General features: G+C 38.6%; 1 protein-coding gene across 1 annotated transcript in view; it reads left to right on the plus strand.

The window, feature by feature from the left end:
• LOC112227846 (V-set and transmembrane domain-containing protein 2A) overlaps positions 1 to 19387 on the plus strand; it is a 31983-nt gene extending 12596 nt beyond the window's left edge. Inside the window, exons 3-5 of the mRNA XM_024392790.2 lie at positions 12358 to 12408; positions 12694 to 13024; positions 15428 to 19387. Coding sequence (XP_024248558.1) covers positions 12358 to 12408; positions 12694 to 13024; positions 15428 to 15504 — 459 coding nt within the window. The 3' untranslated portion in view covers positions 15505 to 19387. The remainder of the gene's footprint in view (positions 1 to 12357; positions 12409 to 12693; positions 13025 to 15427) is intronic.
• Positions 19388 to 23781: the final 4394 nt, after the last annotated feature.

Below are 23781 nucleotides of genomic sequence, written 5' to 3' on the forward strand. Positions count from 1 at the left end.
TTGGCATCATTGAGGGAAATATGTGTATTTGTTTCCAGCTGGAATCTCTTTAATTTGATTCTATTCCGTATGATTGTATCAATCCCCTCAAAGGGAGTTTGATAATAATTCATCAAAATGACTGATATCAGTCCAGGTACTGTACTTTAGTAATTAGTGCACATTTATTATATTCGATTGCTTGTTTCTCATCATTGTTAAGGCTCTGATATTTTTGAGGCAACATTTAACCTAAGCTTGCATTTTAGTCTCAATGTTATTGTATTTTTTTGTTTTGTTTTTAGTGGTATGTGATGCCCATTTATATGTTGCATCATGTGAGGCCTATTGTTTTAACTTCAAAGCATGTATGGATTCCCCCCAAAACTTCTAGACGGGCACTCATATTCTCTCGCTCTCTCTCTCTCTCTCAACTTTCTGTTGCCTAAAAGGGGTCTTTTGCATTTAGAATAAAAAAATCCAGTGAAGCACAGCTTTTCAATAATGCAGTACATACAGCACCTTCCCTTGGTATGCCAATTGCAAGGAAAACATGGCTTTACTTTTAAACCCTTAAGCAAGTGTAAAATAATATTGATTTGAGGTATTCAGGTATTATTGCGGTTGAGGAATTTCATATGTGCCAAAGCCACATAAATACGACTATTGCTCAGTTTCCACAGACTTAAGTAATTTCTGAAGGTCATGGGTCAATACTTTGCTAAATACTTTGATTGGTCAATGAACAGGTCGTGTGTACAGTACTTGGATTGTTATGCTACTGTACAACCCGTCACAGTGTATGATGTACACAACTGTACAAGTTAAGAATAGACCGGTAGTTATATAAACAAAAAGCTGTAGATATTATGCTATCTCAAGATCTGTAATCCGTCGGTGATTTTGACTTAAATACCACAAGATGTTTTTAATGGTTGATTGATGTGCCAATTAACTTCCATCAAATTGGATAATAGCTTATAGTGTTATTAGACTGTGCATATTAAAGTTAGCTTCATAATTACAGTGATTATTCAACATGAATGTGAATAATGTATTTTAAAACTCTTTTTGTTATAAAAAAATACTAAGGATCTTTCCATACGTAGCCACTTCTTGCCCAGACGTATTAACAACATCAATGCCAGTGAAGATATCTATATAGAAATTGTAGCAGCAGTCTTCCTTCAACATCTATCCATAGAAATCCGGAGGTAGTCTAGAAGTTATTTTTGTAAGATGTTGTTCTTCCTTGAACTATGTATGTTTGAGATCCCAAAGGCTCAGTTTCATCTCCTGTCTTTTTCTCCACTGTGAGTCACAACACACACGCCTCTGCCAATTTTGAAAAGCCAATGCTTTACTTTAACATATTTCTTGAAACTTAATCTTGTGTCCTGTTTCTAGACTGGGAGCATCTCAAGGGCTGAGTAGGAGTGTTTTTTCGTCCACACGACTCAGCTTTTTCCTTTTACGAAATGTTTATTTAATTGAATGCAGCACTGAACATTATTACTTTACACTATTTGCAGAGTGATTTATCTCAAACCTCTTTTTACAATTCCTCTGAGAAGATGATAAATTATGCAGATTTAATGCAAACAGCACAACAATATATGCAATGCAATCATGAGCTACATGTACAGTATTCCCAGTGTTGGGGGAAAAAAGTACCCAAATGACATACTTGAGTAAAAGTAAAGATACCTTAAAAGAAAATGACTTAAGTAAAAATGAAAGTCACCCAGTAAAATATTACTTGAGTAAAAGTCTAAAAGTATTTGGTTTTAAATATACTTAAGTATATCCACACAAACCACATTACATACAAATCACAATACACACAAATCACAATACACACACACACACACATCACATTACACACAAATCATAATACACACAAATCACAATCTACACAAACCACATTACACACAAATCAATATACATAAAGCAAGTAAATATAATCGCTAAAATATACTAAAGTATCAAAATTAAAAGTATAAATAATTTCAAATTCCTTATATGAGGCAAACCAGACATCACGATTTCCTTGTTTTTATTTATTTACTTACATAATTTAGCAATTGTGTTAAGTGAGTCAGCCAGATCAGAGGCAGTAGGGATGACCAGGGGTGTTCTCTTGATAAGTGTGTGAATGAGACAATTGTCCTGTCTTGCTAAGCATTAAAAAATGTAACGAGTAAGAGTGGAGTAAAAGTTGTCAAAAAAATAGATAGGTAAGTAAAGTACAGATAGCCCCCCCAAAATACTTAAGTAGTACTTTAAAGTATTTTTACTTAAGTACTTTGCACCACTGAGTATTCCGAACTTGTTTTCTCCCATCTATTTAATATTTGCTATTTTTAACACCTTTGCACATTTGGAAGGCTGTTTAGATGACTGAATCTGAGTCCTACACTCTCTCTCATATCGGAAGATACTGCTGTGTAACTATTTTACATGTAATTGCCATTGCAGCACCTGACACTTGACCAATTGCACTGGAGCCTTTGCTGCTCTTTTCCATGTGAGAAGAACTCAAGAACATGATTTCAGTGACTATAATTAACATTAACAACAGATCTTGGGCCATAACGTCTTGAGCGCCTACTCAAGAGTTAGTGAGGTTTGTAATTAGCGAGCACTTACAAGGCTGCATGGTGTTTTATGTACTCCAACTTAACACACTCTAACGTTATTATCGGCCACTTGATGTTATCACAGAGGACTTGTTTAAAGGTTCAGAGATTTTGTAAATGAAGTTCACTTGTAGTTCCTAAAACACATGTTAAAAACAGCACACTTGAAAATGGTGTCCATATCAGGACAGCCTCCGACAATGAATCAAGATTGACCGTTGTCTTTCTAAGTGTGCATGTTTTTTTATTCGATTTTTTACATGTGTTTTGGACTCTAATTTGTTACTAACCAGCAACTTAAAGAAAACACATTGCTGTACACAGGGCTTCTACTTTTTGAATCAAATCAAAGTTTATTCGTCACGTGCACATGAAACAGTGAAATGCTTACTTGCAAGCTTACTTCAGTCATGGTATGCCTTAGTGCCAATTTTTCAACTGATTGAAAATAGCTGCTAATAAACCTTTGCCTGTTGGCTGTGGTCAAATGACCAAATCACCCTCTAGTGGCCTTATGGGTGGAACATTATTAAACATTTTCATAATTTCATAATTAATCAACTTTTTTTTCGAAATCCGGTGTTTCTATGTCAAACAGTTTTGTTATATTTCAGTCTTCTGTGATGTATATAAAGTAATAGTGGGATGCACACTAAAAATAATTGAATACATTTCAACTCCTTATCTAACATTGTACAGGTGTCTTACTTTATTTAAGCCCATAACCATGTGTGTGATGTGTATGCTTTTGTTTCAAAGTAGATTTGTTTAAGACTACCAATAAACACTGTGTGACCCTGATTTAGCTCACTGCAGTAAAAGGTTTTAAAGATCGACTCCACTTTTGGGGAAACAACACCATTTTCACCTGGCGCATTTGTTATCGTCTCTGATTTGTTGATGTAATGGAGGAGAAATGGAGGAGAGGAGCACAGTAGTCCACACATTGTGACGAATTTCATTACGCCGTACGGCATCTTCATCTCATCCTGCTACTGGACAGAGAGCATAAGGTTTCACAATACAAAATGGAGGAGCATAGTATCCTGTCAGAAATCACATTTATTTTGGAAGATTGAAAAACATGACCTTTATTTAAGACAGGAGAAACATTGTTTCAGGTGATAATAAAACATGTTTCGTTTAGTTACTTTTCCCTCAACTTTACTCAAGTCAAGCTAGTTTACAGAGCAACTAGGTTGAAGATACTGTAGCTAGAGACCTCCACCCAATAATGATCATTAAAAAAGTGTCATTACCATCACAATGAAATATAACAGGAGGCAACAGTCAAAATATAATTGGCTTAACAGCGAATGTGTATTATTGAACATTAGGCTACTAAAATAGTACTCACTTATAGTAATGCGTAATTGTCCCATAAGGCCATTGCCGAAAACCACATATTATTTTCTTGCTCTGTGGTTTGGTAACTTCCTGTTCTATTGACGGACTCTGGCTCAGTTGTTTCGCAACTGAGCCTTCAACCGCAAGGGGGCGCTGCGATACTATTCCGTTGTGGACAGTCCCCATTGAAATGAATGACATCAGGCGTAACGCAACGGACTGCTTAGATGTAATGTGAATGGGGCTTAAGTGTTGTAAAAGAAAACGCAGTACACATTCTGCTATTCTATCTCGAGTGCAAGGGGAAAAGAAAAGTGTTAGTTGTTTGTAGTAACTAGTTTGTTGTTGTAATATCCAAAACTGACGTGGCAGTTCCACCAATTAAAGACTCAAGTGTTACCGAAAGTGAATCTACATCCAAGTTGATCATCTTTCGTTTGGTTGTTGGCTTGGGCAGGCTCTAGTAACGCTATTGTGAATAGCTTGTTGAGCTCAAGGGGCTTAGGTGAGCTTTTAAAGGATGAGAGGGCGAGTCTAGTTGTTTATTAATGTGTAGTACAATGTGCAACAAGCATTTATCAAAAGTGAGAAGTGGTGCTTTGCAACAGATTTAGCTAACAGCTCGTTTACATCTGTAGTCCCCGTGCAGGTGAACATAAAAACACGAAAACATTATATACGAAATACAACATACATACTGTACATCAGACATTTCAAAGCATGAAGGACATAGAGACACGTTTCAGCACGTTGTTGCTGCTGATTTTATGACCTGATTTGTTTTGAAATCAAGGCTGCCAGTGATTAAATGTAACACAAAGGCCTTATTGACAATAACAAAAGGATCATAACAGAAATAATGAAATAAGCCAGACAATCGTAATGATGAGTGGAAGTGCATTAGGTCTATACAGTATTTCAATGTAGATATTACCATTTGGTTGCAGGGAAATGGGCGGCCCCTTGCTTTTTACACAGTAATTGTGGGACTCATTTTACATTAAGTCAATTTCAGTTTGCATGAGAAACAGCAGTGTGTCACAGTGGAGGGTTTTTGTAATAAAGAGACAAGAGATTGAAATTGAGATACTCCAAACGGCTGAGAGTGTGTCAAGCTCAGAAGGCAGCCAGGCGTCGAAAATGAAATACAAATGAGAAAGCAATGGCTCTTTTGTTTCTTATTGTCACTTTAAACTTTTGCATCAATGTCAAAAGACATTCAGTCAATCTAAAGAATGCTTGTAAATTATACAGAACACATTCGGAGGCGAAGGGGCATCTTTATTGATGAAAACGGGCATTCTAAGACTACAAGTCTATTTCCCATTTGAAAAAACAAGCTATTCAGTTCCGCTGAAGCTACAGATAGGCTTACACTTGTGTACATTTGTATAGATTTCTCTCATTATGAAATCAGCACATTTCCGTGACAGTTAAGTGTCTGACACACAACGGCAGTCTGCAAGTGGCCTATAAATGTCTATTACACTTCAAGATAAATGTCTGGATTCTGAAATAATATCTGAAATTCATTATTTCACAATTAAGTAAATTGCATTTGTTTGTACAAGGCTAAATGACTAATGTGGTTCGACAGTTAAATGCCCAGTATTTTTATGGTTCGCAAAGCCAATGGAATTTCACCAGACCCAATTGGGATAAAGCACCCCATAAAGCTGTGATCCAGAACTGAACTGGAGAGACAGGCTAGGCATACTCCAATCTCTTTCTGCTGGACCTATTCTCTGGTCATTGAAGGGTAGATGAATGTCACAGTATTTAACATTCTATGTCCACTTTAAGAAATACATGATGTTTGAACACAGAGGGAAACCAGGTAGGCAGATGTGGATGGATGTCTTTCTTTTAAGAAGATGATCTACCCCAGGTGACATATATTGTTTAAATCAGGGGGCAGTTTGTCAAGAAAAAGATTGAGTGAAATCCATGCAGAAGCCCCACCAATTACCTTCACATCACCACAGTGTTAATTTCATCACCAAAAATATTGGCTAAAATATTCACCAAACACTTATTTTTCAGTGACAATTAACGAGACTATAACTGACTAAAATAGACCCAGAAAAAAAACTATAACTAAACAAAAAATATTTTTCAGTTCCCTAAAACAAGTCGAGACAAAATTGTCTCTGTGACTAAAATCAGGCTACTAAGTGGACTGGACAAGAGTTTTTGGAGAGATTGAGAGCTTTTCATTTATGAGCAGAATTAATATTAGCAGCGCAGATGTTCTGTGTAGGAGTGGGAAGGATGTGCCACACTCGGCACACACAGCCTATGCTACATCAGCTCATGAGCGGCGGGGGAGCAAGCGATGAGTGTGTGCAGACAGGCTCCACTCTGGCTCCGCCTCTGATCATACACATTGCACAGGGGACTCTCTTGCTTCCCCGTAGCTAACCAGTCAGCACCAGCCTTCTAGTTAGATACCCTTTTCCTGGTTAAGAAACACAAGCTGTTTTAAGAAATTAAAAACAATAGCAGAATTAAGTTTAACAGTAATACAACGATCTAGCTATGTTTGTCGCTCCCTTGAGCATAGAAACGTTTTGTATTTTGTAGTCTCGCTCATCCCGACTGAATTTTATAGCCAGGTTCTGTAGCGAACGTACTAGCCAAGTCTCCCTCTTTTCCTGAGAGGAAACAGCTTGATTCTAGCCATTACCGTTCAAAATATATGTTTTTTCTCTTGTTTTTTTTCTTTCTATCGTGCATTACATTCATTAAGCATATCGAGGGCTGTTCTAAAAGTATGCTACTTGCGGACCAGATTTTTCTGCAATCTAAAGATATAATCCTTAATGCTTAATTCTATGTAAAAAATATGTTACTTTTCCCGCATATCTAAGCATACATCTTGAACTGCCTGTATCCTGACAGGTGTTTTTTTTTTTTTTAAAGAAACTAAATATGCTTCTCAGCATCTTTGCTAAAATCTAGGTAAACTATTGAAAGGAATGTGAGTCTTATTCGATACATTTAGTAATTGCTTGCTTTTCTAAAGTCTTTATCCTACTCTGTTTATCTTATACCCTATTGCCTAGTCACCTTACCCATATACATACAGTACCTTCCCTCCATCACTCCAGTATCCCTGCACATTGTAAATATGGTACTGAAACTGACCCTGTATATACAGTAGTATGCTTACTTACTTATTGTGTTCTTCATATTTCTTCTTATTTCTTGTGTGTTTTTTTCTAGTATTACAATGTTATTGATTATTGCATTGTTGAGTTTTTAGTTTGCAAGAAAGGCAATTCACTGTACATTCAAACTTGAAACTTGAAACTAACAACCTTGCCAGCAGGCATGCCAGCTAAGATAGTTAGACAAGCTAGCTACTCTAACTTGATTGATAGCCTGAAATGGCTTCTTGGTAAATAGTTATGACATAGGTTCCCAATCTGGACTAGCTAAAGCCAACTTCAACTTTATTATTTTTAACAGGACAAATCTGATGGGGAACATGCCCCTGTGCCCCCTATTGGCAAGACGCCTCTGTCTTTAAGCTACACATTGTTCAGTCATGTTACCTCATTAGCTGGTTATAGCTAACAACCTGGGGCACGTTCAGCAGGACACAACATTTTGGAACGTTCAGATAGATGTAGAACAAACATGCCTCTCTGGCAAATAGAATTAAAAAATAATGTAGGTTCTATTCATGGAATTGCTATCAGCAACGTTTTCTAACTAAACGTTGCCCTGGTAACATTACCTGTAGTCTATGTATAGAAACATGTTTATTGACTAAATCCCTCTTGCCATTACACCTTATCTGACTGGGTAACTTTATATTTTGTTAATGTGGACCCTAGTGACTTAGACTTGAGCACTTGGACCATAGGGACTAGTGACTGGTCTTGTGACTCAACCATTGGTAACTCGGACTAGTGGACTTGGGACTTGATTTGGACTCGAGGTTTAGTGACTCGACTACATCACTGGGCAAAACAGTCATCAGCCCCCGTTCTACTTTTGGACATAAATGTGCCTGGGGGTGTCTGTGGAACTGTGATAACAATGGCAATGACGGGACTGAGTGATAGAGGTGCAACCCATACTACTTTGCGGCACCATCTGGGGATTGTGATTGCCTCTTCAACCTCAGGAGACTGAAGAAATTTGGCTTGTCACCAAAAGCACTCACAAACTTCTACAAATGCACAATCGAGAGCATCCTGTCGGGCTGTATCACCGCCTGGTACGGCAACTGCTCCGCCCACAACCATAAGGATCTCCAGAGTAGAGGTTGACCGATTAATCGGAATGACCGATTAATCGGAATGGCCGATTAATTAGGGCCGATTTCAAGTTCTCATAACAATCGGAAATCTGTATTTTTGGGCGAGGTTTAGTGACTCGACTACATCACTGGGCAAAACAGTCATCAGCCCCCATTCTACTTTTGGACATAAATGTGGCTGGGGTGTCTGTGGAATGGTGATCGGCCGATTTGCCGATTTTAATATATATATATTTTTATACCTTTATTTAACTAGGCAAGTCAGTTAAGAACACATTCTTATTTTCAATGACGGCCTAGGAACAGTGGGTTAACTCCCTCGTTCAGGGGCAGAACGGCAGATTTTCACCTTGTCAGCTCGGAGGATACAATCTTGCCATCTTACAGTTAACTAGTCCAGCGCAATAAGGACCTGCCTCTCTCTCGTTGCACTCCACAAGGAGACTGCCTGTTACGCAAATGCAGTAAGCCAAGGTAAGTTGCTAGCTAGCATTAAATTTATCTTATAAAAAACATAATAATCACTAGTTAACTACACATGGTTGATGATATTTCTAGATATTATCTAGCGTGTCCTGCGTTGCATATAATCTGACTTAGCATACAAGTATCTAAGTATCTGACTGAACGGTGGTAGGCAGAAGCGGGCGAGTAAACATTCATTCAAACAGCACTTTTGTGCGTTTTGCCAGCAGCTCTTCGTTGTGCTTCAAGCATTGCGCTGTTTATGACTTCAAACCTATCAACTCCCGAGATGAGGCTGGTGTAACCGAAGTGAAATGGCTAGCTAGTTAGCGTGCGCTAATAGCGTTTCAAACGTCACTCACTCTGAGCCTTCTAGTAGTTGTTCCCCTTGCTCTGCATCGGTAACGCTGCTTCGATGGTGGCTGTTGTCGTTGTGTTGCTGGTTCGCGCCCAGGGAGATGCGAGGAGTGGGACGGAAGCTATACTGTTACACTGGCAATACTGAAGTGCCTATAAGAACATCAAATAGTTAAAGGTTAATGAAATACAAATGGTATAGAGGGAAATAGTCCTATAATTCCTATAATAACTACAACCTAAAACTTCTTACCTGGGAATATTGAAGGCTCATGTTAAAAGGAACCACCTGCTTTCATATGTTCTCATGTTCTGAGCAAGGAACTGAAACGTTAGCTTTCTTACATAGCACAAAACACTTTGTTTTTGCATTATTTAAACAAAATGGAACAGGTTTCATTATTTACTTGAGGCTAAATTAATTTTATTGACGTATTATATTAAGTTAAAATAAGTGTTAATTCAGTATTGTTGTAATTGTCATTATTACAAATAAATAAAATACAAATCAGCCGATTAATCGGTATCGACTTTTTTGGTCCTCCAATAATCGGTATCGGTGTTGAAAAATCATAATCAGTCGACCTCTACTCCAGAGGGTAGTGAGGTCTGCCCAACTCATCACCGGGGGCAAACTACCTGACCTCCAGGACACCTACACCACCCGATGTCACAGGAAGGCTATAAAGATCATCAAGGACAACAACCACCCGAGCCACTGCCTGTTCACCCCGCTATCATCCAGAAGGCGAGGTCAGTACAGGTGCATCAAAGCAGGGACAGAGAGACTAAAAAACAGCTTCTATCTCAGGGCCATCAGACTGTTAAACAGCCACCACTAACATTGAGTGGCTGCTGCCAACATACTGACTCAACTCCAGCCACTTTAATAATGGAAATTGATGTAAAAAATGTATCTCTAGCCACTTTAAACAATGCCACTTAATATAATGTTTACATACCCTACATTACTCATCTCATATGTATATACTGTACTCTATATAATCTACTGCATCTTCATGTAATACATGTGTCACTAGCCACTTTAAACTATGCCACTTTGTTTACATACCCTACATTACTCATCTCATACTTATATACTGTACTCAATACCATCTACTCCATCTTGCCTATGCCGTTATGTACCATCATTCATTCATATATCTTTATGTACATATTCTTTATCCCTTTTCACTTGTGTGTATAAGGTAGTAGTTGTGGAATTGTTAGGTTAGATTACTCGTTGGTTATTACTGCATTGTCAGAACTAGAAGCACAAGCATTTCGCTACACTCGCGCGCTCTCTCGCGCTCTCTCTCTCTCTCGCTCTCTCTGATTAGAATTACATCTAAAAAGAGTGGCAAAATGACCACTGCATCACCATCAACTTTGTCTTGGCAATTCAAAAGAGAATGGTCTGTCTGAGACGGTGAGGGTAAAATGTTAACTTTTGTGTCTGACATCTGTTAAGATTGATGACGGCAGAAAAATAACAAACAGTCAATCTGTCTGTTATTAGCATTGATCAGAATTGGAAATATGTATTATATTGTAAGTATTGGCATCTCTGAAGTAATTATATACTTGACACAAAACACTCTCGTTCCGGTTTTCTTAAGTAGATCCTGTACTTTTCCAGCCTTATTTTAAGTCTCCCGTGGAGCCGACAGCATTTATCCCCTCTGTTGCTGTTTCTTTCATGGACTGGTTTAAAAGAGGCTCTGCATTTAACAGACTTTCCCAGGAATAAGTCCATTTGAAATGCAATGCCAATTCCATGATATAGGCTTTGGACTGAGTGTTTGCTATAGAGCCAGAGTACTGCCACCAGAGCAAGAACATGGGCATGTTTTTACATTTTTAGTAGACACTCTTATCCAGAGCAATTGGGATCAAGTGCCTTGCTCAAGGGAACACCAACACATTGTTAATCTAGTCAGATTGGGGATTCAAACCAGCATCCTTTCGGTTACTGACCCAGCACTCTTAACCCCTAGACTATCTGCTGCTCAACCTAAAGCTGGGTCACTTTTTGATGGCTTTGTGTTTTAACTTCTTTGAGAGTCTCTTATTTGAATGTTGGTTTTGGGTAAAGCCTCCTGGCAGTTAATTATGTTTCGTATGCCTATAGAGAGAACATTTTTTAAGATGATTATGATTTATAATTATTGCTTGTTCAGTCTCATTTATGAGGAAACATTTGTCAATTTGTCAAAGAGTATAATCATTCTGTTTTCAAACTGCCTCCTTTTACTGACTATCAAAATCCCTTTATTTTATTGATTCTTTTCACAAAGCTTTTCATTCATTCTAAATGTACAGAATAGGGAAGAATATGGGATTTCATTTTCTTTCATTTTAGTCGATCTTTCATTCAATTGGTATGTTTTTGCTCCTTCCATCTGGGATAAACTGTTTATTGATGTAGCTATCAAACATTTATAGCCATCGATGAATGATGCCGCATTTACACCTGAAATGTACTTTTGAGGAATGCCAGAGGCTTTTTGACCATTTTTGCTTCAGTGACTGTGAAGACTAGACTGGTATAAAAATATATCTATTTTATAATTTTTTTAGAGTGCCACACTCTTACATGCTGACCAGACCGCCATCACGTGCATGTTGATTTTGTCCACCCACATCCGACACGATCAGGACACGCAGGTTGAAATATCAAAACAAACTTTGAACCAACTATATTATTTTGGGGACATAAACATTTATGGCAATTTAGCTAGCTAGCTTGTTGTTGCTAGCTAATTTGTCCTGGGATATAAACATTGGATTATTTTACCTGAAATGCACAAGGTTATCTACTCCGACAATTAATCCACAAATAAAATGGTAAACTGGGTTTGTTTATAGTAATCTCCACTCCTTCAGGCGTCATCTTCTTTGGACTTTATATTGAGGTTGGAAACCAACTTTAAGGTGCATTACCACCACCGACTGGAGTGTGGACCTCAGTTCATCTTCCAATCACCCACATGGGTATATGCTCCTAAAAACCAATGAGGAGATGGCACGTGGGTATATCCTCCAAGACTTACAGTGCGTCCAGCGTCACCAATAGAACCAAGTTCTATTTTAGCGCCTGGCTTCACATACGCTCATTGGCGCGCGCAAGCAGTGTGGGTGCAATGATTGAATAACATGTATGTATTTATTTTGCCACACTCACGCACACAACGCGAGCAGTGTGGTCAGCATTTTAGAGTCTCGTAATGCATTGATGTCTCCCTTTCAAATGTATCTTCAGCTTTTTTAAGTGTATTTTTATTTTCTCTGTTTTCTTAGATGGAAATGATACCAGAGCCTGATCCAGACGACGAAGGGACTAAAATAAGTGTAAGTTATTGTATGTACATAGCTTGTACAGTGTCCATATTAGGGCAACATCACATTTCCTAATATGGACACCATAAGTATGGACACATAAAACCATCACCATTACAACTATTTTGCTACACCTGCATTAACATCTGCTAAACAGGTGTATGTGACCAAAAACATTTGTTTGATATTTCTGTTGTGTCATTACATGGTTCTTTGTACTGAACAACCAGTCATGTGGATAGGATGTAGTTGCTCCTGCATCGTTCATTGAACATCTCTTTATCTTTATCTCTACAGACGGTGAAGGTACAGGGAAACGACATCTCCCACAAACTGCAGATCTCCCGGGTGGGGAAGAGTGACGAGGGCCTGTATGAGTGCAGAGTCACCAACGCCAACTACGGAGAGCTGCTGGAGTACAAGGTCCAGGCCTACCTGAATGTGAACAGCACCAGGCCCCGCATCAGACCGGTCAAGAAGACGTCCCCCCTGTCCCACCTGACAGCAGATAAGAAGCCCCGCAAGACAGGCTCCACAGCAGCACAAGACGGCATGAGCGCCGACCAGAGGGTCCGCTCTACCTCCAGCTCTCCGACTTCATCAGCCAAGACAGTCAAACACAGTTCAGGTGAGATAACGGCGCCAGAGATTCTGCTTTGGTTTTTCATATAATTTTTCTTCCCTTCAGTAGGGTAAATCATCTAACTATTTGTAAAATAGTTATTTTATTCTGCCTGTATGTCAGTCTGCTTGTCCATCTGCATGTTTCTTGTCTTCCTGCTGTCCGCTTGTCAGTTTGTTCCACTTTAAAGCAATTCACCCATGTAGTTAATCAAAAAGACACTGAAGGACACTGTAGTGAGTGAACATTACAATTGAATGTGGAAATACAGCAGAAATAAAAGCCCAGACTGCAGTTTGTGATTATGAGGCAGAGGCGCCCCAAATTATGCTGACAACTGTGTGGCGCTGAATGCTCTGTGCAGTGTATGACACTGATAAATGTTCCTCTATTGTTCCCCCTGCGGTCTTACCTTTACTGGGCACTGTTATGACTGGAGGACAGTTACATTGCTGCAAATGCAGGTTTTTTGGTCGATGAACAACAATTGTCAAACAATTGGATGAAATTAGACCTGTGAGAGTAAAACGATTTTCCACGATGCCTTACCTGTAAACGATGGCAACTGTTAGCCGAGTCGGAATTAAGTGCATGGTGGTTTGCCTGCGTTACTTGCCTGTGCAGAGAAGACCAATGTGTCAGGTCTAGTTACCTCACAGTCTGCATATATTGGTTTTGGCACTGTTGGTTTTTCAACGCTTTGGGTCACTGAAATGAAATACAACAAATGTCCCAGAAGTGATATGTACTGTACCAAAAGGCCTTCAACTTTGTTTAAACCATGTGGCAAGTCGCCAACCGGTTCTGGAAAATAACTGCTTTCATACCATCTTCCCAATGTGCTCATACAACTTCAAACACAGAAGAAGGAATACCCCTGTCCTATCAGACATGGCTGAGTGGTGAATGACACTGAGAACAGGGAGAATTTGTGAAACACGGGTGTATGACATCGAACCTAGCTTCTGTACATTCTGATACACAAGTCAGACTGTGTTATCACATTTTTTTCAGTAGCCCACCACTAGCTCCATCATGTAGGCAGATAGATGGCGCCAGGCCAGCTCTTTCCCTATGGCAGCGGCATATGCCTGGGTGACGCACCCACCCTCAGCAGGGAGGTCACTCTACCCTATATTTCAAATCTGTATTCCATTAGACAAAATAAGGAGTAAACTGGAGACTCAGGCTGTATACTATTGGTGGTGGATCAGGTGACTTTACTGTGCAATGTGAAGCGATTTGAGTCAGTACTTGTACAGCAACAGTATTTGGTTTGGTATTTAGTAGCGTAGTACTCATGTTGTAACCTAATTATTTAGTTTGGTTGTGGCAAATGATAGTTTTTTTTAAAGCGTTTCCTGCGACATTACTTTTTCATTATTTATCTAAGAATTGCATTTAAGCTATATTCAGGGGTTTGAGTATGTTTTAAGGTGGGGCTCTCATGGATGGTGTGAGAGATTCACTGCAAGTCATCAGAGCTGTGTCTATCGGCATGTAAACCTAGTCCAGCCTATCAGGCTGCGAGCTATTCATTATTCTCCATGTAGAGGATGTTTTGGCCTAGCGTGATTGCTGCTCCTCTGTGGCAATACTGTTCACTTGATCACCCCGGGCCAAATGAAATCTGGCAGGGAAGAACAGCGGGTTACAGGCCTCCGTCTTTTTCCTCCTCCCGATATTGAGCTTGGCCGAACCATAGTGTCCCCAGACAATTCTCCTCTTAGAACATTGCTGTGCTTGGTCTGACGGAAAAATCCAGTAAATGTCACCATGATTTAGGGAATATTTCATTTTCCATTTCCTTAATGCTGCCTTTGTTTCGTAGGATGACTTTTTTTTGTGCCTCTTTTTCAGTCCCGGGCAGGTACCAGAAAAAGTTCATTAGGGAATCTGGTTTCTTTTGATTCTTTTGGACCTTGAATTCTATTTTAGCTTGTGTGTTACAGGGAGATTAAAAATCTTGCGCCGATATACAGTAGAGCATTGCCATTCAGAATATCTCCCTATCTCTCCCTACTGTACTTTAAGATCTGTATCATTATCCTTTGGACAGAAATGTATCGATGCCTTTTTCCTGTAGTTTTGATCTTATCAATTCAAGGACAATGTCCCTGAGAAGCAAATGAACCAAATGCGCATAAGACTGCCAGGCTTTTCAGGATCAAACAGTTGTCAGATGGTGATGCACAAACATATATAATGTTTTTTTGTATTCCATATTCATATTTCATTTAAGAATAAGATCATTCCATATGTGCACAATGTATCAAATGTTTCAGACTAGTGCCATGATAGCTTTTGCATATATTTCTCCGCAACAGTACGTGTTAAAGATAAGAACTGTGCACATATTTTGTGAAGATGAGCACTGTGTATGTCCTGACTGTATGCCTTCATTCACAGGTACTAGGATAGCTACAAGCTACGGACTTGCCATCCTGATTCTTGGCTGTGGCTTTATGAGGGATACCTTGCTATAGTTTCAAGAACGGACTTTTCCTCCCAGTATCACTATGTATGGCCTATTATTACCACCAAGCAGACAGCACAGTTGGCCCTTTTTTCCCCTCACCACTACTCTGCACCCAATGAATTCTTATTACCCATTGTACACAAGAGGCACCTTCTCAAAGGCCAGCTGCGGGATTACCTGTTGTGCCAATGTTTCTTCAGCACTCCCAACAATTGAAACAAAATGGAAACCGACAGTGTCTACTTGGAATATCTTTCACAAATACTTTTATTTTGGTTTCCTGCAATACAGTTATTGTGTCAAAGTAGAAAACAAAAGGATCTATATTTGTGTAATATATGAGTATATAATTGTTTTATTTCAAACTCCTTGAACTGTTTATAGCTTACATTCACTTTGTTGATCATGTAACTACATTGTACAAGGGTATTCATGCCCCACCCAAAACAAAATAACTACTAAAATACAACAAAATGATGTATAGGCCTAGTTGGATTGCTAAATTAGGGCAACTCGACATTGTATTATTTTAAAATCTGCATATGTGTAATCTGCAACTACAATTCTTGAACTTTGTTATTATGGATCTGTTCTTATTCATTCTCACATTCTTTACTTTTGTACGGTATTTCCTTTGGTATACAAAAACAATACTTCCATCTCTTGTAATTTCCTGATGTGCAACAGCTTCACATGTCATGAAGCATAATAATGTCAATGTTTATATGTGACTGTGCCAGCAGACCATTCGTTTAAAATTTGGCTGCACTAATATTGTAAAAAGCCATTAAGAAATGGAATGCTTCACTTAGAGCACAGCTCTAATATTCAAATATGCTCCATTACTGAAAAGAAGAATCTAGGTACTGCTGTAGCCTAATGCTCAGGGGCATTGTCTTTGTGTAAAGAATCTCACATTAGCCAAGAAGAGTTCTTATGCCATTTGATGGTGCAATGATGCCCCAACGGTATCTATAGTATACGAGGAAACAGTTTAAAGGTCTTGTGATTAAGAAAATGGTTTTAAATTGTTCTCGCTCTTGTCCATTCTCAATGTTCATCGACACAACGCTTTGACAATCTGACCTCTTGTTTCAGAACCCGTTAGCAGAAGTCATGGATTCTACTGTTATACTAAACTCTTCATATATATAGAATCTTTCTAAATGTCTATCTGCAATGTTCCATAGACATTCACCACTTGGAATCATTTCGATTCACTATATGGGTGCACCTATTTTATGTAGCGTCATTGTTAAGTGCAATGACCACTGGACATATGATGCCACCATAGCTACTGTATGAATAGGTGGTATTGGTAATCATGCAGCAACAGTGCTTCAGATCTGCCTTTCAGTTGAGTTGAAGAGGGTATCCATAGACTGAAGAGAGTCTCCATTTTAAAATGTATCATGTGACCAAAGACCGTGGCTATGGCCATACAATATTGACGTTCACCAACATCGATCTCTTTGCACATTGCTTATACTGTAGCCTAGTGTTCTCACATATTGTGCCCCTTTATTCCCTATCTTTCTACAATCTCAGAACGAGGCGGACAATCTGCCCAGATTCACAAAGCACCATCTGTCCATTTCTTCAAATCGTATTTAAAATAACAGCACTTTGGATGGAATAATTATATGTATTGGCAGTGCAAAAAAATTCCTGGGGCCACTAAGAAGCAGGATTTTGCTTAAGGTTTCCACCGTAAACAGTCTCCAGTCTTCTGTAGACAGCGCTGCTGAACTCAGTGAGGGATCTTAACCTGTTGATACAGCAGTTGGAGTTAGCTGACAGAGAAAATAATACAGAAGAATCCAGCTAGAGACATATCCTGATCAGCAAGTCTGGTCAGGGTACAAAATGTGTGGGCTATATACAGTATTTAATCTGCGCTGGTTCCCGGGATGAGAACAGTTAATCTAGCAGAGCTGTGTCATGCTGCTTAACCTCAAATCAATATTAGGCTATTGTCCATTGAGTAAAAGTTATTTTATGACTATTATCACAAATCCTAACCGTTCAGTTTTGAGGAAGAAGATTTTGAGAAGTTGACATCTGCTAGTAGAATGTTTATCACATACTTCTCCAAGCAGGTAAAATGGATAGCATATCTGTGTGCACAGTAAAAGAATGCCTTCAGTTTATCAAATCCCTGTATAAAATTTTAAAAATAAAATAAAAAATCTGTAAAACTTGTAAAGTAATCAGCATGTAACCTTTTTTATCCAAATGTTTAAAAGCAGAGACAAGTTATGTTCTGTATTTGTAACAATGTTGTCATATATTCGTTTTGAAGCACTAACAACAGGAAATGGAATTTAAAAACAACTGTATTGACAGTCTGTTAAGGAGGACCACTTGCCATGACAGTGCACACCTGTTGCAAGGCCTACTACTTCAACACGAAATGGAATCACTACAGAGTACAAGGTCAAGCAAAGTGGATATATCATTTAAAGGATCGACAACAGTCGTCTGATAAGGGAATTGCAACGTCTGACAATTGTGGTGGCTAACAAGCAACGAAGTCTCAGTCCATCAAACAAGATACTATATTATGACATTTGAGCAACTCAAATCCATGGATATTGTTTCAAAAACAACAACACAGCAGTTATGTTTTGTTTATGACGCCGATGTCCATTGTTTCAGCTCCACATAGATGAATTGTTTCCTTATTACTCTTCATCTCAATGCAGTCTTATCTGTTTGTTGAGTTGTCAAAAATGTTATGACCTGTAATTTTCATTTTATTTGGTACTGTGTGAAGCTTCTGTACTGGAACGTTGCAGCAGTTTGTATTATAATGATGATATCAGAAAAATATTGAAATAAATCATTTTCACAGATGGGATTCAAACACCGCTTCCTCTGCTGGATTCCATCTGTTAAATCGGTAACACATTATGACTTGACTTAGTGAGTACATTGGATGTAGTTCACTGGGCGATCATAGTGTGGCACATAATGGGGCACGTACTGCGCATTCAGCCATTCCGAGTGGATATCAGGACAAAGCTTAACGCTGTCTGGTCAAAACACCACTGAAGGTTTTAGAGAGGTCCAAACCACATAAAGTATCTTTACCCTGGTTGCAATTATAACAACTAACATGTTTTATCTAATAAGATAGCAAGGATGCCAATTCGTATTTTCAATTAGTTGTGTCTATTGGCTCACAACACCATCTGTGGCATTGCTATCATTAAAGTCTGCTGTAGGAGAAACTGTTTTCTGCACAGGTTGCGACGTTGTTACAACTATACAGTGTTACAACTATAATATGGACACACGAGTACGCATGTCCTACTATGTACACTGTACAGCTATAAAAACATCATTTTTGATAGAAGAGATCTATCTGGAGTTACTGTATGCAAGATTGTGTTCACCCTTGTATCATAGAAATGTAATTTAGTAAATAGTTATCAGAGTTATGAGGGGGTGAACAAACAGATTCCCGGTTCCTGCTAAAGATACCCACAAATTCTCTACAACGACGTTGGAGGCAGCTTATGGTAGAGAAATGAACATAACATTCTCTGGCAACAGCTCTGGTGGACATTCCTGCAGTCAGCATGCCAATTGCACGCTCCCTTAGAACTTGAGACATCTGTGGCATTCTGTTGTGTGACAAAACTGCACACTTTGTGGCAGTTGTTTGTGGCCTTTTAATGTCCCCAGCACCTGTGTAATGATCATGCTGTTTAATCAGCTTCTTGATATGCCACAAAATCTGAGAGAAATAAGCCTTTCGTGCATGTGGAACATTTCTGGGATCTTTAATTTCAGCTCATGAAACATGGGACCAACACATATAAACATGTTGCGTTTATATTTTTGTTCAGTGGTAGTTTGAAAATAAAGATGATAAATGTACTTTGGTTCTAACTTTTTACTCCAACTTATTGAATTTGACAATGGCGCATGCATGTCACCTACTCAGAAAAGACACAGGTATTTGTGTACATTGTCGTTGATTGCAGAACTGGGCAAGCAGAGACGCAGTGTAACAGCTTGGTATTACTGGAGGGCTGTAATCGTACATGTTGGTTTGAATTCAGTCTAAGTACACTGTGGTCTAACCGCAACTTTACTGCCCTGAAAAAAATGCTCTCACATGTCATCCTATTGAAGCATGTGAAAAATATATATAAATACATTTATATTCAAATTTGAAATTTGCTACTGTGGATATAATCAGGTTCGTTTAATCATTAGATTCGGAATGAGAAAATAAGAACATTTAGCAAGGACGGTGCCAGCCATTGGGCCCATGGGTGTAAACGCTAGATGAACATCAATGCAAAATGATGCCTGACTTGTGTTTGTTAATTTGGTCAGCACCAAGTCCGTTATTTATGCGGAAATGATTGCAACCCAGCCTCCAGCACTTTAATCGTGGTTCGGGCTCACTATAGCTCCACAGGGAAGCATGGCTGGGGAAATGATTATATGAATAAATCTGGGGATGGCAGCACATTCACATTCAGCCACTGGATTCCAAAGTGTATTAATCTGATAACAAATATACTATATTACAGCAACATGATCATTCCCTATGTAGTCTGAGAGTGTAGGATGAGGCGTAGATTAAAATAGTGATAAAGAAACGCCTGGGAGAGTATAGTATATCATTTATTTAGTTTGAAAATAAAGATACATGTACTTTGGTGCTAATGTTTTACTCTAACTTACTGAATTTGACAATGGCGCATGCATGTCACCTACTCAGAGAAGACACAGGTATTTGTGTACATTGTCGTTGATTGCAGAACTGGGCAAGCAGAGACGCAGTGTAACAGCTTGGTATTACTGGAGGGCTGTAATCGTACACGTTGATTTTTAATTCAATCTCTGCCTAAGTACACTGTGGTTACAGGAAAATGATCTAATCGCAACTGCACTGCCCAGAAAAATTTGCTCTCACATTTCATCCAATCATCCTTTTGAGGGGCGAGATTAAAAAAAAATACAAAATTTGAAATTCTAATTTAAAATTTGCAACTGCGGACGCAATCAGGTTTGTTTAATCAGAAGATTCGGGATGGGAAAAGAAGGACATTTAGCAAGGATGATACCAACCATTGGCCCCACGGGTGGAAACGCTAGATGAACAACAATGCAAAATTATGCCTGGCTTGTGTTTGTTAATTTGGTCAGCACCAAGTCCGTTATTTATGTGGAAATGATTGCAACCCAGCCTCCAGTACTTTAATTGTGGTTTGGGCTCACTTTAGCTCCACAGGGAAGCATGGCTGGGAAAATTATTATATGAATAAATCTGGGGATGGCAGCACATTTATATTCAGCAACTGGATTCCAAAGTTTATTAAGTTGATAACAAATATACTATATTACGGCAACATGATCCAGTGGCAGTCGATGAAGTTTAAGATGTGGGAGGACAATAAAACAATTTATGAGCATGGCCTTATTTCTATTACAGCATATTGGATGACTGTCATTCATATTCCATTCACCCAGCTTAATGTAACATCGATAGGTTTAGGCTACTACATGATACAAATATTTTCTCTATACCCATCATGAGGTTGCTACAACCTAGCCTATGAATGTCAGTTTACAACATTTACACAGGTTGAGAGAATAATTTGAATAATCAAGGTGACAGAGAAATATTCATACTTGTCTACATCTTTCTGATCTAATCATTAGTCCAACAGTTGCAAATGAGAGTTAGTATTGGACACATGTTTATCCATGTTTATCCATGCTTCATTCAGTTACCTTCTGTTTAAGAAACTTTTTCAACAGAATCGGCAGAATGAATACACCTCTGATCACACACAAACACAGTAAACTTTCATAGCAGCCACATATAAACAGCATGAACATTTTGCTTATATATAATTCCTTCTTGCATCTAAATGCTCTCCTTCTCTCACTTTTTCCTTTTGTTTTTGGACTTCAGTGCACAACACATCAGCTGTCTGTGACCAGGCAAATAAATACTTTCCAAGCCAAACCTTCATATCATAAGCACTAACCGCTACACACAGCCCACATTGTTGTCATCATATTAGCTAATGACGTTAGTACTGTCATAGTCAATACATTTGGCAATACATTTTTAAAACCAAAATCTTACCTTGACTTTGAATAGTTCCAGTGTTGGCTAGTCATAGCCAACGAGCTAACATAGCATCCCTCTCTGATTGAGCCAGGTGTTTCAATAGGCTAAACTAGCGAGCTGCATTCGCTAGCTAAGTGAAAGTGAAAGGGAAAAAAATACAATTAAATATAGCTAGCGCTCTCTCTCTCTTGCTTCTCCTTTATTTTTAAAGAAATGTATTTGTTAAAAACTGTTCAACTATTGTCTTTCTCTCTCTTTGAGTCAACTACTCACCACATTTTATGCACTAGCTAACTGTAGCTTCATTACTATATTAAGTTTCTGATCCTTTGATTGGGTGGACAACATATCAGTTGATTGGTCTGATAGGTAGAAAGATATCCTTCGGAAGTTGTCATAATTACTGTGTAAGTCTATGGAAGGGGGTGAGAACCATGAGCCTCCTAGGATTTCTATTGAAGTCAATGTACCCAGAGGAGGATGGAAACTAGCTGTCCTCTGGCTACACCATGGTGCTAACCTACAAAGTGCTGTTGAAGCTACAGTAGACCTTCAATGCAAAACAGTGTTTTTAAATCAATTATTTGTTGGCATGTAAATATATTTAGTATAGTTTTATCTAAAAAGGTTTACTTAAAATAATGATCAAGGGAATCAAAACATGTATGTGAATATTCTAAATGATTATATTTCATTTATCACTTAAATTGTGTCCAATATGGGAAAAATAGTACATTTCCAAGAATGCAAAAAAAAGAAGAAAAAGAAGCCCAAAAACTAAAATTGGCTCATCTAAGCACTAAGGTTAATAGAGTATATGAACATTGTTTCCAGAGAAAAGTTATACAGTGAACAAAAATATAAAATGCAACAATTTTTCTGAGTTGCAGTTCATATGAGGAAATTGGTCAATAAAAATGAATTCATTAAGCCCCAATCTACGGATTTCACATCACTGGGAATACAGATATGCATCTGTTGGCCACAGATATCTTTAAAAAAAAGTAGCGATGTGGATCAGAAGTCCAGTCAGTATCTGGTTTGACAATCATTTTGGCCTGTGTAATGTTGTCCCACTCCTCTTCAATGGCTGTGGGAAGTTGCCGGATATTTTTGTGAACTGGAGCACGCTGTTGTACACGTAGATCCAGAGCATCCCAAACATGCTCAATGGGTGACATGTCTGGTGAGTATGCAGGCCATGGAAGAACTGGGACATTTTCAGCTTCCAGGAATTGTGTAGAGATTCATGCTAAAACATGAGGTGATGTCGGCGGGTGAATGGCACGATAATGGGCCTCAGGATCTCGTCACGGTATCTCTGTGCATTCAAATTGACATCGATAAAATGCAATTGTGTTCGTTGTCTGTAGCTTATACCTGCCCATACCATAACGCCACCGCCACCATGGGGCACTCTGGTTGACATTTAGAGTGGCCTTTTATTGTGCACCTGTGTAATGATCATTCTGTTTAATCAGCTTCTTGATATGCCACACCTGTCAGGTGGATGGATTATCTTGGCAAAGGAGAAATGCTCAATAACAGGGCATTTATGTTACATGTTGCGTTTATATTTTTATTCATTATATATTGTTTGGTATCTGGAAGTATGACCTGTCAGATTAAATGAAACTCACATTCTATGAATAAGTGGAATTTCTTTGAATGTCAAACTCAATTCAAATTCTACATCCTGCAGGGTTTGGCCAAATTAAATTCAAATGTCAACTCATGAGTTAATTCCAGAGTTCTGAGTTGAGCCCAACCCTAGTATGCATGCTTTTCATAGGTTAGGATTTACTACCAAACAGGGTAAGCAATGAGACTGAAACAGATAAGGGTTGTTGGGTAGTGCAAAGCAGTATCCACTAACAATCCCCTTGTGGCATGTTAAGAGAGTAACAAGGCATACATGTAACTCCCTACTGCCCTGCCCTTTGGCCCCATGACTTGGGGTCATTGAAGAAAAGGAGAGAAATGCAAACAAGACGCCTCACACAAAAACATTCTGAGGTAATACAATGCAATCCAATGACATTGTCCTCTTCCAACCCTGTTTTTATCTATCTCTTTTCCGTTTTTCTCTCTCTCTTTCTCACATGCACGGGCATGTACCGCACTCAGAGAGAAAGATACCTGCATTATTTATTTGTTTCATTAAATGCAATCAATTGATTG

This window comes from Oncorhynchus tshawytscha, linkage group LG29 (genome assembly GCF_018296145.1).
Source record: "Oncorhynchus tshawytscha isolate Ot180627B linkage group LG29, Otsh_v2.0, whole genome shotgun sequence".
In the NCBI taxonomy this organism is placed as follows: Eukaryota; Metazoa; Chordata; class Actinopteri; order Salmoniformes; family Salmonidae; genus Oncorhynchus; species Oncorhynchus tshawytscha.